At 39.4% G+C, this 13,965-nt stretch overlaps 2 protein-coding genes across 2 annotated transcripts; both read right to left on the bottom strand.

Annotated features, from left to right (window-relative positions):
• Window positions 1–2,807: 2,807 nt before the first annotated feature.
• Window positions 2,808–4,819, bottom strand: LOC116162049. The gene is made up of 2 exons (XM_031475571.1): window positions 3,330–4,819; window positions 2,808–3,234 (listed from the first exon to the last, which is right to left on the bottom strand). Exon 1 carries the CDS (start codon window positions 4,171–4,173, stop codon window positions 3,478–3,480), a length of 696 nt encoding a protein of 231 aa, XP_031331431.1. The 5' UTR covers window positions 4,174–4,819; the 3' UTR covers window positions 2,808–3,234; window positions 3,330–3,477.
• Window positions 4,820–10,863: 6,044 nt separating this feature from the next.
• Window positions 10,864–12,366, bottom strand: LOC116161498 (gastrula zinc finger protein xLCGF3.1-like). Its single transcript, XM_031474855.1, has 3 exons — window positions 11,837–12,366; window positions 11,427–11,784; window positions 10,864–11,378 (listed from the first exon to the last, which is right to left on the bottom strand). Exons 1-3 carry the CDS (start codon window positions 11,966–11,968, stop codon window positions 11,014–11,016), a joined length of 855 nt encoding a protein of 284 aa, XP_031330715.1. The 5' UTR covers window positions 11,969–12,366; the 3' UTR covers window positions 10,864–11,013.
• Between the last annotated feature and the right edge of the window lie 1,599 nt (window positions 12,367–13,965).

Below are 13,965 nucleotides of genomic sequence, written 5' to 3' on the forward strand. Positions count from 1 at the left end.
CTTTCTCTGCAACAAAGGCTAAAAATCCATAGGTGTCTGATAAGAATTCGAATTACTTCCCAGAAGTGTTTTCCGGAGCCTTTTCTAGGATGCTAAGAACACTTAGACAAAGGGTTACTCAAGCAAAGAACCCAAGCTATTGTTGCATTCGTAATTTTTAAGAAAACCTGCAAAGTTTATGTTAATGTCAAACCGCGCCCTCTACCACTCATCAGGTATACTAAAAGACTCTATTTCTGTAAAATATGATTATGATTACACAAAGAGAGCTCTTTCCAACAAGACCAAAATCGGTTAATCTAAACGGAAAAGTTACATTTAACTCCTTAAAGAGATTTTCCCCTTCCCCCCACCCCTCATATGTTATGAGCTAGCGCAATATGTGCTATATGAAAATGATGCAAAATTCATACAAGAATGCAATGCATTTTTTTGCATGTTTGTTGGGTGTAATTTAGGAAAAAAATCGTTTTTCTACTTAACCTTGAATTGTACGCTCTCTAGCGGCAAACCTAGACACTTCAAAATAATTTCCAGCGATTCCTCTTCGCCTCTTTTGTTAACAAAGTTTTTTTCCCCAAGCTGTGCAATTAACGGTTCCATAGATATGGCCTGTGATGTTTATTAATGTACAGGGTGTCGTACATAGGGTTTGAACCCTCGACTGGTATATTGGCTTTACACTGTATAGTGATAAGGCCAATAATATACAGTACGGTGCACTTGTATGGTGTGCTGCCATTCCTACCTACTCTAACCAACGCGTATACCGGCATACTCCCCAGGAGCAGAGCTGGGCAGTATTCGATTTTGTAAATACTTTTTAGTATTCAAATCCTTTAAAGTATTCAAATACTTATGGAACTTTTATGGAAGCAGTATTTGTATTTGTAACTCAAATACTTTCACAAATATTTAGTATTCGAATACTTCGCATAGTATTTGAATACCAAAAATCGACTACTCCAAAACAATTCGTACTTTTTCGATCAGACTTCTCAATCAAAAGTTATAGACTAGAAACCAATTTCGAAAGAAAATTCAAAGGGCTGTAACTTTTGAACTAGTAGCCCAATCTTGGAACTGTTTGAAATTATGGATTCTACAGGCCACATTCTATAAGAAAATTTTTTTCCGGGTCGATCTGAGACAATTTTTTTTTCGGGCCTCAAAAAAAGGCAGTGTATAACCTTCCTTTTTTACCAAAAATTGACTGCACCAAAATTTCTCGGGAAAACACTTTTTCCTATTAATTTTGGTGCGTAGAATCCAAAACAATTCGTACTTTTTCGATCAGACTTCTCAATCAAAAGTTATAGACTAGAAAACCAATTTCGAAAGAAAATTCAAAGGGCTGTAACTTTTGAACTAGTAGCCCAATCTTGGAACTGTTTGAAATTATGGATTCTACAGGCCACATTCTACCAGAAAGTTTTTTTTCCGGGTCGATCTGAGACAATTTTTTTTGAGAGCAAAAAAAAAGGCAGTGTATAACCTTCCTTTTTCACCAAAAATCGACTGCACCAAAATTTCTCGGGAAAACACTTTTTCTTATTAATTTTGGTGCGTAGAATCCAAAACAATTCGTACTTTTTCGATCAGACTTCTCAATCAAAAGTTATAGACTAGAAACCAATTTCGAAAGAAAATTCAAAGGGCTGTAACTTTTGAACTAGTAGCCCAATCTTGGAACTGTTTGAAATTATGGATTCTACAGGCCACATTCTATAAGAAAATTTTTTTGCGGGTCGATCTGAGACAATTTTTTTTTCGGGGCTCAAAAAAAGGCAGTGTATAACCTTCCTTTTTTACCAAAAATTGACTGCACCAAAATTTCTCGGGAAAACACTTTTTCTTATTAATTTTGGTGCGTAGAATCCAAAACAATTCGTACTTTTTCGATCAGACTTCTCAATCAAAAGTTATAGACTAGAAACCAATTTCGAAAGAAAATTCAAAGGGCTGTAACTTTTGAACTAGTAGCCGAATCTTGGAACTGTTTGAAATTATGGATTCTACAGGCTACATTCTATAAGAAAATTTTTTTTCCGGGTCGATCTGAGACAATTTTTTTTTCGGGCCTCAAAAAAAGGCAGTGTAACCTTCCTTTTTTACCAAAAATCGACTGCACCAAAATTTCTCGGGAAAACACTTTTTCTTATTAATTTTGGTGCGTAGAATCCAAAACAATTCGTACTTTTTCGATCAGACTTCTCAATCAAAAGTTATAGACTAGAAACCAATTTCAAAAAAAAATTCAAAGGGCTGTAACTTTTGAACTAGTAGCCCAATCTTGGAACTGTTTGAAATTATGGATTCTACAGGCCACATTCTACCAGAAAGTTTTTTTTCCGGGTCGATCTGAGACAATTTTTTTTGAGAGCCTCAAAAAAAGGCAGTGTATAACCTTCCTTTTTCACCAAAAATCGACTACACCAAAATTTCTCGGGAAAACACTTTTTTTTGTTAATTTTGGTGCGTAGAATCCAAATCAATTCGTACGTTTTCAATTAGACCTCTCAATAAAAAGTTATGGACAAAAAACAAATTTCGAAAAAAAATTCAAAGGGCTGTAACTTTTGATCTAGTATCTAGTAGCCCAATCTTCAAACTGTTTGCAATTATGGATTCTACGGGCCAAATTCTATAGGAAAATGGTTTTTCCCGGTCGATCTCAGGCAATTTTTTTTTCCGGCCAAAAAAAAAGGCAGTACTTTTAAGTTATTCAAATATTTTATATTTATATTATATTTAGAAATGTTTAGGGAAAGTTTCCATTGTCACAAAATCAAATATCAAAATCCATTTCTTCAAAAATTGTTAATTCATCTGATTATTAAGATCTTCAATTTTTGCTTTTTTTCGCACTTTGGATTCTTCAAACTTCTTCAAGATTCTTCTGATGTTTCCGATTTGTGCATGTAATGGGAAGCTACGTATGACTCGAATACTTTGAATTTTTCCGATTTTTTTATTCTTCGGTTTTTCCAAAATGTTTGTTGCTTTTTCCACATTTTTCGAATTCTTCAAGTTCTTGAAATAGGCTCATCAGTTTCTTCAAATTCTGTTCTCTGGATCCTTTGGTATTCTTCAGATTCTCGCGATTCCTTGGATTCTTCCCATTCTTCAGATCCATCAAATTTTTCGGATTCTTCAATTTCTTCGATTTCCGATTGTACGGATTTTTCAAATTCCAGACGGGCGTAGACATATTGCGAACGTAGGCACAGTTACCTAAAAAACGGGAATTATCAGGAACCTCAAAGCTTTAGCCCGTTCCTGGTACCCATTTCTTCACACTGAAGAAGTTATTTAGTTAGCCTACTTACTTTGCTTTGATAATTTTATTAAAACTGCACAAAATACAAGCAAAAATGGACATTGTTTTGCTAATATCAAAAGTAGCTTCATGCAAATAATGAAAATTTAACAATACTACCTGAAAAGAAGAATCAGATAGAAGAAATTAAGTATATTTTAAAATGAATCATATTTTCGAAATTTATACTTCTCCGCATATCTCTCGTATCTTTCGGGGATGGAAAAATTTTCATCGTCCGCACGCTTGTACTGCTCACGGGATTCATTTCGCCGATTGCGACGTTCATGGACATCAAGCACAAGTAACAGAAGTGGAGCTTGAGGGCTGGGTCTTCCTGAACTGGAACTATCGGAAGCAAAACCTGCATCAGTATCGGACTCAACTGGTTGGCGTAGGTGGGGCGGCAGCGGGCAGGGGTACATCTTCAGATGGCCTTCTTCATAATCATCAAGGCTTGCAGCAGACTCGCATCTACCCTTATGTATTGTATCGGAGTAAACGGAGCAGCCTTCGCCAATTGTGGCAGTGTGACTCGCGCCAGAATCATCGATGTCTTCTGAGTAAACGCTGAAATGACGAGTCCACCTTAGCTCTTCTTCCGAAGAACTGCTTTCGTCATCTGATGCGCTTGGTGAGGAACCATCGCCGACATTCGCGTTGTTGGCGAGGCCTGAGGGACCCGGTACGGCATCGTCTTGGTGCTCGGGCACGCAAATCGCACAATCATCTTTGTGCCCACGCCACTTCTCGATTAAATCCTTGCAGAAGCTATGCGAACAGTCCTGCTTCTCCCCCGTAAGCATTTCGATGCAAACGCTGTCACAGTACAATTCCTCTTCGTCGTTCTCCATTAAGTTTTGATAAATTCGGCGAATTGCACTCTGATCACAACACGCGCCCACCCAAGGATAGCAGAAGACAACACCTTTTTTTGTATGCGTCCAAGTGCAAAGTTCACTAAGTCACGGGATATGCGCGTAGGGTATGGAATGTGGCCTTCAATTACTAATTGCAATCAGTTCGGAACTTCGGAGATTCGAATTTCCCGCATTATTTATGACGTCACACCATTCGAGTACAATATTATACCGGTGGCTATTAGAAAAAAACACGGGGTGGGATGTTCAGAAGGTTTTACTTTGTCCGTACGTGGAGGGTCTGTCTGGAATATATAACTGAGACTAGGCACCTCAACCATGGAGTATGAATCAGTTTTGACATTTTTAGCATCTGTAGAAATTGCTGAATCTCTGTAATGGCCTTCTGAACACCTGAAGACTTCGAAAGTGTTCGAAGTTTATGCGGAATTTTCGAGATCTTCAAAATTTGAAATGCTCCAAAGACCTTCGAGGATTTAGTCACTATGCCTTCAGAGCCTTCGGGAACCTCCAGAATTTTCTAAGGCTTCAGAGCGTTCAGAGTCATTCATAACCAATGCTCAGAAGACCCTTCAGCTTTCTATACACTTGAAGATTACTGAAGTACCAAATAAATTTTCCATGCTCTCTCTCTCTCTCTCTCTCTCTCTCTCTCTCTCTCTCTCTCTCTCTCTCTCCTCCTCTCTCTCTCTCTCTCTCTCTCTCTCTCTCTCTCTCTCTCTCGCTCTCTCTCTCTCTCGCGTTTCGCTCGAAAAAGAGCGCTCCAAGCGAAAAAAAGCGCTTGCGAGGGAGCTCTTTCCGCTCCTGAGTGTTTTTTTTTGCTCGTGAGCGCTTTTAACCGCCCTCAAGCGCTGTAGGATTAAGCGCAGCCCGCGGGCATTTTTTCCGCTCCCGAGCGCTCGCTATAAACCGCTCGAGCACTTTTAGGAGTGCTCGGAACTCTCAAGCGGTTTCGCTTTGCAAAACAACTTAGAGCGCTCGTCGCTCAAGCGGTTTTTTTAGAACGCTCAACCCAGCTGTGCCAAGGAGCTGATGTCCGATCCAGGCGTCACCGTGATAGACCACATGCCCGGTGTTAAAAATTCCCTAGACTGCCTGATTCAGGTTGCTTATTGCCACTGAGTCTGAAATTGAGTGATCACCCGTGACAACGGAAGGAGCAACTCCTTGGGGAAGACTCGGAGATTTTTCTCTCCTGATAGAACTATTAGATCAAATTGTGCCTTAAGCATATGCCGGGTTATATTCCTGTACTACGCTTTGAAGATGGTTTTAGTAACAGATAAAAACAAACCGTGAAGTACAGGTTCAGTTCATTTCCTTCTGAGCTCCTGATACAACAACTCGCATGTTAAGCATTAAATGAGCCCTCGCAGGGTCATCCGCCGCAAGTGATTGACATTTTTTTCAGTGTTTCTGTTCCCTGTAAACTACCTGACACTTAACTGTCTCGATTATTCTCTCCTGATACAGTCCAGTATTAAAATTTAGACGCTTGCACTTCTGATACAATTACCCCTTTTTTGAAATTTGTGCAATTTTGTACGTCGCGGCTCCCTTCTGTGGTCCTGTGAAAGTTCATCTTAAAGTTGGGATGCGATCAAAAGTGTGTGATACTGCAAAAAATAGATTATGAAGATTCCGCCAGATCCATTTATTTCCGATCTTTCTGTGCTCCTGATTGGATTTCTGCACGTCTACGCTCCTAACGCGTTTATTACCTTTTAACAAGGGCTTTGGTACCAAAATGTGACAGCACGGGTAGAAGGTCCTAGTTCCCTTCTCCCTGTGCTCCTGATACAACAACAATAACGTGTAGATTTCAAGGCGACCAGTTTTTTTATACAAATTCGAAACCTCGAAATGCATTTTTTCGTAATTCTAAGGTCTGAAGGGAAGCTTGTCCCCGCATCGTATTATGCTCTCCTGATACTATTACAAGTCTTAAAATTGGAACGCGTTCGGACGGTTGATTGGATTGCCGCACTTCTTCACTCCAGATACTGTTACACCAACTGGAAAAAATATAGTAACATCGCAAGAAAACAATCTGTAGTTAGTAAAGTTAATTGATTCCCTTCTCTCTGTGCTCCTGATAGGAACGGTTATGCGGAGATTTTAAGGCGATCAGGATTTAGATTGAATTTTGCACTTCCACGCTCGTGATACGCTTACTATCCTTCAAAAGTTTGTGATACTGCAAAAAATAGATTATGTAGATTCCGCCAGATCCATTTATTTCCGATCTTTCTGTGCTCCTGATTGGATTTTTGCACGTCTACGCTCCTAACGCGTTTATTACCTTTTAAAAAGGGCTTTGGTACTAAAATGTGGCAGTATGCACTGGTAGAGAGTCCTAGTTCCCTTCTCGGTGTGCTCCTGATACAACAACGATAACGTGTAGATTTCAAGGCGACCAGGTGTTTGATACAAATTCGAAACCTCGAAATGCATTTTTTCGTATTTCTAAAGTCTGAAGGGAAGCTTGTCCCCGCATCGTGTTATGCTCTCCTGATACTATTAAAAGTCTTAAAATTGGGACGCGATCGGACGGTTGATTGGATTACCTCACTTCTTCATTCCAGATACTATTTTACCAATTGGAGAAAATAGTAACATCGCAGTTGACATCCTTCTATATTTAAACAGAATGGGTGCAAGCTGTCCACAGTACATCTCTCCTAACACAATCAAGGGTTTTGAGATTGATACGTTACCTCAATGCGCGGACCATTCAGTTAAATTATTCTTTTCCCTCTGTGCTCCTGATAGGAACGGGGATTAGTACAAGTTTCCAATATAACTTCAATTCTTCGAAACGTATCCACTGCATATAGTTGCATGTAGTATTTCACTAGCTTGGAAAGAGTTGGGACCAGAACTTGCATTTATTTTCTCCTGGTACAATCGAAAGTCTTAAGGTTGGAAAGCGATCGTAAGTTAGATTGCACATCTACTCTCCTGACACGATTAGCACTTCTTTGAAAGATTGTGATGGAGTAGATTCTTTTAATATTTAGTGGTCTGGTCTCCTGATACATTCAAAAGTATTGAAATTGATCAGGCGTTGGATTGGATTGTTCGACTTGGGCGCTCCTGATACGATTGTGTTGTGGTACCAGACAAAAGCAAAATGCGGAGGATCTATTCCCTTTGTTACTGTGTTCCTGATACAAATGTTTGGATATCAAAGCAATTACATGGCCTTTAGGCAAATGTAACTAAAAACAAGATATGTGGAAATTATCGAATTGCCACTCATTTATCGCACATAGATTCTAAACTGAAGAGCTTTGATTAGCGTAATCCTGCTCCTGCAAGATAGGTAACCCGCCTCTGGTTTCGGGTTTTCGAGCCTACAGTTGAATGTCGGAAGACAATCACGGAATTAGGTGTCGTAGCTCAATTTTGACTACAGTTTTTACCACCCCCGTGACTGCTTCATTTACGGAGAAAATTGTTAGTTACAAAAAAGTCAGTACATACATCAAACGAATCGGTATTTTCCACATATTAAAATAAAATGATCAAAACTTATATGAATGTTACTTCAGGGACAAGACCAAGTAATCAACATCAATAAACATAAATTAAACCGGAATAGCTCCCTTCAAGAGGTTATTTGAACGGGTCGCCGGAGTCGAATGCGGGAATATAAAAAAGACGCACTGGTCGTAGTCGGTTTATTGCTTGTCAGAAATCGGGTGTTTTTTGTCGTAATCGGGAATTGTCTTATTTTGGGTAGTATTCTAAATATAAAGTCGAATATCAGTAGGTACATGCCTTAGATGAACACATCACTTAATTTAAGTACGAGCCTAATTTACAAAGTACTATGGACTTACCTAAATATAAAGTCGAACTCCACAAGATCTCTTAATAAATACAATTAAGTTCACTAAGTTGGACCATGCTCGCCATATTCTAGAATGTACATCAAATTTGCAAATACCAAGGACATCAGGAAATGAGATAAAATGACCACATGTAGGAACATATTTGAATTTGAAATTACTGATAAATATTGTTATTATAAATACTAGTAGCGCCATCTGTTGAGGTGAAAAGACATTAACATTTATCTAAAACAGATTTCTAATTGATTTGAAATTAAGTTTATTTTTATTTGTTTTGCTATAAAATTAAGCAAGCATTACACCAAAAACGTAAACAATTACAAACAATAGTATAACGGTATCACATACGTGATTATGAATTGCGGTTAAACAAAGTAAATTTCAAAAACAAAGATTCAAACACACAAAAAATATAAAATGTGGTATACAAAACACAAATACGATATAAAGAAATATAAAAATTACTACCTGCATTTAACAACACAAAATAACAACAAACAGTTTAGGAGCGACGCGTTCACGACCGCCATTCAAGACAAGATGCCAAACGTAACCCCGTTCGTGCTTTTTAGATGGCACAAGCAGCTTTTTCCCACCTAGAAATTGCATGGTTGCCAACTCTCAAAAATGATGTATCGTCGTAAGTTGTATATACAGGGTGGAACCTCTCACGACTAGGGCTGGGTTTAGCGGAGATGGTGACGACTTCCTCTTCTTCCTGTTGCTCGTGAAGGTAGGGTGGGGTCTTCGTCGAGACCTAGTCTACCCTACGAATTGCTCCCTCCGTTATTAGGGCTAGGAAAGACTGGGTGGTCTGTAACTCCAGGCTCAATGGCAACAAGCAACCAGACTCGGACAGTCCAGGGCCTCTTGGCAAATGTGAGCCTTCTTAAAACTGAGCCCAATCGCATGTTCTGTGGCGAAAGTGCTATGTTGTCGGACTCGCCTTATGAAATAAAATAGAATAATGCCATTTGTTCTACCCACTGTTTTAAAGTGTCTCTTGTTACATTTCCCCTCCTAAGGGGTGATATGCCACCTTAAATCAATCTTGCAACCTGGTACTGTCTTTCTTTAGTCCCCCACCACAGATCTAAGCATACACAGATTGCTAACCTTATCCATAAGCGTCATATTACAGTTTTAAAGGGTACATGTTTGTACTGCTCCGCAATAGAGGGCGCTTTTAAGTATACCTAAATTAGTTTCTCAAAAAATGCATAAGGTTATTAGCAATTCGTGTATGTGTAGATCTGTGAGAAGTCTAATCGAAAAAGTACGAATTGTTTTGGATTCTACGCACCAAAATTAATAAGAAAAAGTGTTTTCTCGAGAAATTTTGGTGCAGTTGATTTTTGGTAAAAAAGGAAGGCGATACACTGCCTTTTTTTGAGCCCCGAAAAAAAATTGTCTCAGATCGATCCGGAAAAAAAATTTTCTTATAGAATGTGGCCTGTAGAATCCATAATTTCAAACAGTTCCAAGATTGGGCTACTAATTCAAAAGTTACAGCCCTTTGAATTTTTTTTCGAAATTGGTTTCTAGTCTATAACTTTTGATTGAGAAGTCTGATCGAAAAAGTACGAATTGTTTTGGATTCTACGCACCAACATTAATAAGAAAAAGTGTTTTCCCGAGAAATTTTGGTGTAGTCGATTTTTGGTAAAAAAGGAAGGTTATACATTGTTTTTTTTGAGCCCCGAAAAAAAAATTGTCTGATCGATCCGGGAAAAAAATGTTCTTATAGAATGTGTCCTGTAGAATCCATAATTTCAAACAGTTCCAAGATTGGGCTACTAGTTCAAAAGTTACAGCCCTTTGAATTTTTTTTCGAAATTGGTTTTTAGTCTATAACTTTTGATTGAGAAGTCTAATCGAAAAAGTACGAATTGTTTTAGATTCTACGCACCAAAATTAATAAGAAAACGTGTTTTCCCGAGGTCTTTTGGTGTAGTCAATTTTTGGTAAAAAAGGAAGGTTATACACTGTCTTTTTTGAGGCCCAAAAAAAAAATTGTCTCAGATCGACCCGGAAAAAAATTTTCTTATAGAATGTGGCCTGTAGAATCCATCATTTCAAACAGTTCCAATTTTGCGCTATTACTTCCAAAGTTACAGCCCTTTGAATTTTCTTTCGAAATTGATTTCTAGTCTATAACTTTTGATTGTAGTCCGATGTTTCCCGGGAAAAACTCGTGCAAGTGCACAATTGAGATAACGTAACGGTTTAATATGAAAGATCGGATTTATGGCTCAGTGGTAAGAGCATTGGGTTATAAATCCGAAGGTCGGGTGTTCGAACCTGGGTTGAGGTGAATTTTTCATCTGTGGCGGAGATGGAAATTACCTTAGGCCAGTTCCGAGCATTCTACCGGCTACTCTGAATTAGGTTTTCCTGCAGTTTTCCTAATTCGTAAGGTAAATACCGGAGTAGTATAGACCATCTTAAGACCTTCTGCAGAGGCACCTCTAAATAGCATTATGCGGGTCACTCTGTAATTGGGCGTATGCCTGTTGAGGGCCCAAAACAAGAGAGGGATAATAAAATAAAATAAATAAATAAATTGAGAAGTCCACAGATCTAAGCATACACAGATGCATTTTTTGGGAAACAAATGTACATGTTTGTACTGCTCCGCAATAGAGGGCGCTTTTAAGTATACCTAAATTTGTTTCTCAAAAAATGCATAAGGTTAGCAATCTGTGTATGTGTATCTGTGCCCCCACCAATGACCAAGTACTAAACAGGGAACATGGTACTTAAATAAACGGTCAGCAGAAGAAATGGCTCATTTTGTACTCATCTGTTCCAAAAATATCTGCTTTTTATTTTGCTTTACAATTAACAATCATCAAAATAGATCTACATCGATTTAATAAATACAATAAAATGGTTAAGTAATCTGCAGCCGGATGATTCCTCGAATAAATGCCCCCCACGGTAGCACTTTTAGTCATTACGCTGCCTCCTGAAGCTGGGGCGGCTCGTGATCCGACTCCTTCTTCACGACCGTGATCTCCAAATTGGCGACGGCCTGCGCGTGCTGAGATCGCATGTGCGCGTTCATCCTGTCCTTCCTCGAGAACGACTTGAGACAGAATATGCACTGGAACGGCTTCTCGCCCGTGTGTATCCGCTCGTGATTGTTCATTTTGTCCTTGCGGCTGAACGAGCGGCCGCAAAACGTGCACGTGAACGGTTTCTCGCCGGTGTGTATTCGCATGTGCAGCATCAGTTTGTCTTTGCGCACGAAGCACTTCGGACACTCCGTGCACTTGTACGGCTTTATCTCCCTGTAGACTAGTAGCGGTGAATTGATATCTGAAAGAGGGCGGTTCGTTTGAAGGATAAAAAGAATCGCTTGCTTACCGCCAAAGGGATCGATACTTTGTGTTGGAGTGTACTGTTTAACTTCGACGTCAAATTCGGGACTGTAAGGTAAGTTCTGCGATTTGTGCAGGTAATTTGACCCCTCCTCGAGTGAGACTTGCGGTTGGAGTAGTGACGATTCATTAAACATCGGTTTAACATCCTCAATGGTGAGATAGTCAGATCCTTCGTCTTCCCGCACAATGTCTATGATATCTATCGAACTTGTGCCGTTGCACTGTGTGTAATTAATAATTCTCTCCTCGGTCTGTAGGCACGTGTTCTTAAAATTGTACGCGGCGTTTAACGCTTGGAAGCAGTTACAGCATATGACGGCCGATTGTATTACGTCTAACGCCTGAAATTAGGTGAAAGGTTTAGGGTGGAAATGCGAAGAGCGAGGGATTTACCATTTCAGGTACGCAACTGATTAGTTTGCTTCTAAGGGATGGTAAACTTGTGCCGGACTCTTCTTCGGTGTCTACAGCAAAACATTCGGTTTCGTCATATAGCACTTTTAAGCAGGTGCGGCACGCTTTCATTTTGAAGCTGGCCGTTCGATGTCTTTTCAATAAATAACTAAAAACTGACCTATTTTTATTTTGTTGAGAAACAGTCAAATTTTAGGTTAGTTTAAGGTTTCGGTTTGACAGCGTTGCCAGACTGCCAATACACTTTCATTTCTTTTTACGCAAGTGACGCCATCTGTGAGGGTTTAATTAGTAGTATTTTATTGCACTTCCCAATGTCCTCTCTTATCTACTTTTGTGCTCTTCCCCGTTCTCTCTGTTACGCACTATCCTTCCCACTGCTCTCACTTCTTGATCTCTTACACTTCTACTCGATCCAGTACACTCATCAAATGTGCACTTTTGTTTTCCTTTCATTTCCTGTTTGCTCTAGGCTTCTCGCATTATGCTTTCCTGCCAACGACTGTAATCCATTGCCCTCTATTGACACTTCTAAATTTTCTCCTGCCCTTTTCTGCTCTCCTGATGTACTTTCTACTCCGCTCCTCTTTTGTTTTCTCCTGACCTTGCTGTAATCTGTAAACACTTCACCCCTTCACTGTACTGTTTTCTCTTGTCCTCCTCAGTGGCGTACCTAGGTATTTTTCGAAGCGGTGGTCTGATCAGGTTTTGGCGCCTTATCACTTACCATTGAGCTCTAATTAATAGAACACTGTACATTTTTGAGCGAAACTTTACACGAAATTTTAAAAGCACTGCACTACTAAGTCTTTCACTCAACGAAGAATAGAAATACATTTATTCATAATGTTTTCAATTCTCGCGTCAAATTTAGCTATGGCATGGGGCACAAGTCGTAGAAATGATTGCGTACAAATGCTAGTCACACTAATACAGACTATAGTGTATAGATTACAAATAAAGTATTATTATTATTAGTTTAAATTTGCAGCCTTTTCCTACCGCTGTAACTTTCTTCTACAAGGGCCATCCAGAAAGTAACAGACGTTTTGAAATAAAAAATTAAGAAAGTGTAAGAAACTTTTATTATATACATTTGGAAGCTACACTCTTAGGCTATTTTTCAACTCAGTCGCCATTCATATTGAGGCACTTAACAACGTGGTACAAGTGTTTTGATTCAAACTTTGTATACATCCGGCGTCTGTGGGGGCAGCAGAAGTGGGTACCGACAAAGGGAATGTGGTAGCCCTCGACAAGATCTTATTGATTGTGGAGTCAAAACTAGCTAATAAAAGTACTGATCTGCCACACAAAAATGTGCTGAAATCCCTTGGATGTTCCGTTCATCCTAAAGGACAGTAAATTATATTTCAGTGCACCCTGTATTCGTCTTTAGCAAACTATTAGAATTTAACCGCCATTCTTGTCTTCTACGTTTTCCTGCTTCCTTTTTTCATCTCCTACTTTTCCTGCTTTTTTCTACTCTCTTCTATCATCTCCTGTTCTCAGCTGTTCGCTCTTACCTACTTGATTGCTCCTGCAGTGTCTTTTCCACTCAGATTCTCTCTTATCTTTTTTGTTACTCTCTTTACCCACTCCACTATTTTGCATATTTTTGTCATCTCTTGCCTACTGTTGCGTATCCTCTGTGCACTTTCTTTACTTTCTCCTGTCATTTCCTAACTTCTCCTGCCCAATGTCTTTTCCCGTCCTCCCCCGTTTTGATCCATCTCATCCTTTAATGTTTTTCCCATTCTTGAAATCCCTTGGACTTTCCCCTGTATAATCTCTCCTGTCCTCGCCAACTTTCTTTTGGCACTCTCCTACCATCTACCTGATTTCTCTTGCCTCTTCCTTCTGCGCCTATTTATTTGTTCTCTCTTGCCTTGTCCGCCTATGCTCTTCCGTCTACTTCTGTTCCCTAGGTAGCGCTCCACTGCCATCTGTTGTCTTTCCCTTATCCGTTTGTTTAATCTCCTGCTTTCTCGCATTGGTATCTCATCTCTTGCTGTCTTTTCCCTTTTCTATGCATCTATGCTCCGCTGCCTTCTCTTCGTGACTTCTTCTGTATCTCCTGTCATCGACTTTCATTCGCCGCTTTTTTC

The sequence above is a fragment of the Photinus pyralis genome, unplaced genomic scaffold, assembly GCF_008802855.1.
Source record: "Photinus pyralis isolate 1611_PpyrPB1 unplaced genomic scaffold, Ppyr1.3 Ppyr1.4_LG10, whole genome shotgun sequence".
Taxonomy (NCBI): domain Eukaryota; kingdom Metazoa; phylum Arthropoda; class Insecta; order Coleoptera; family Lampyridae; genus Photinus; species Photinus pyralis.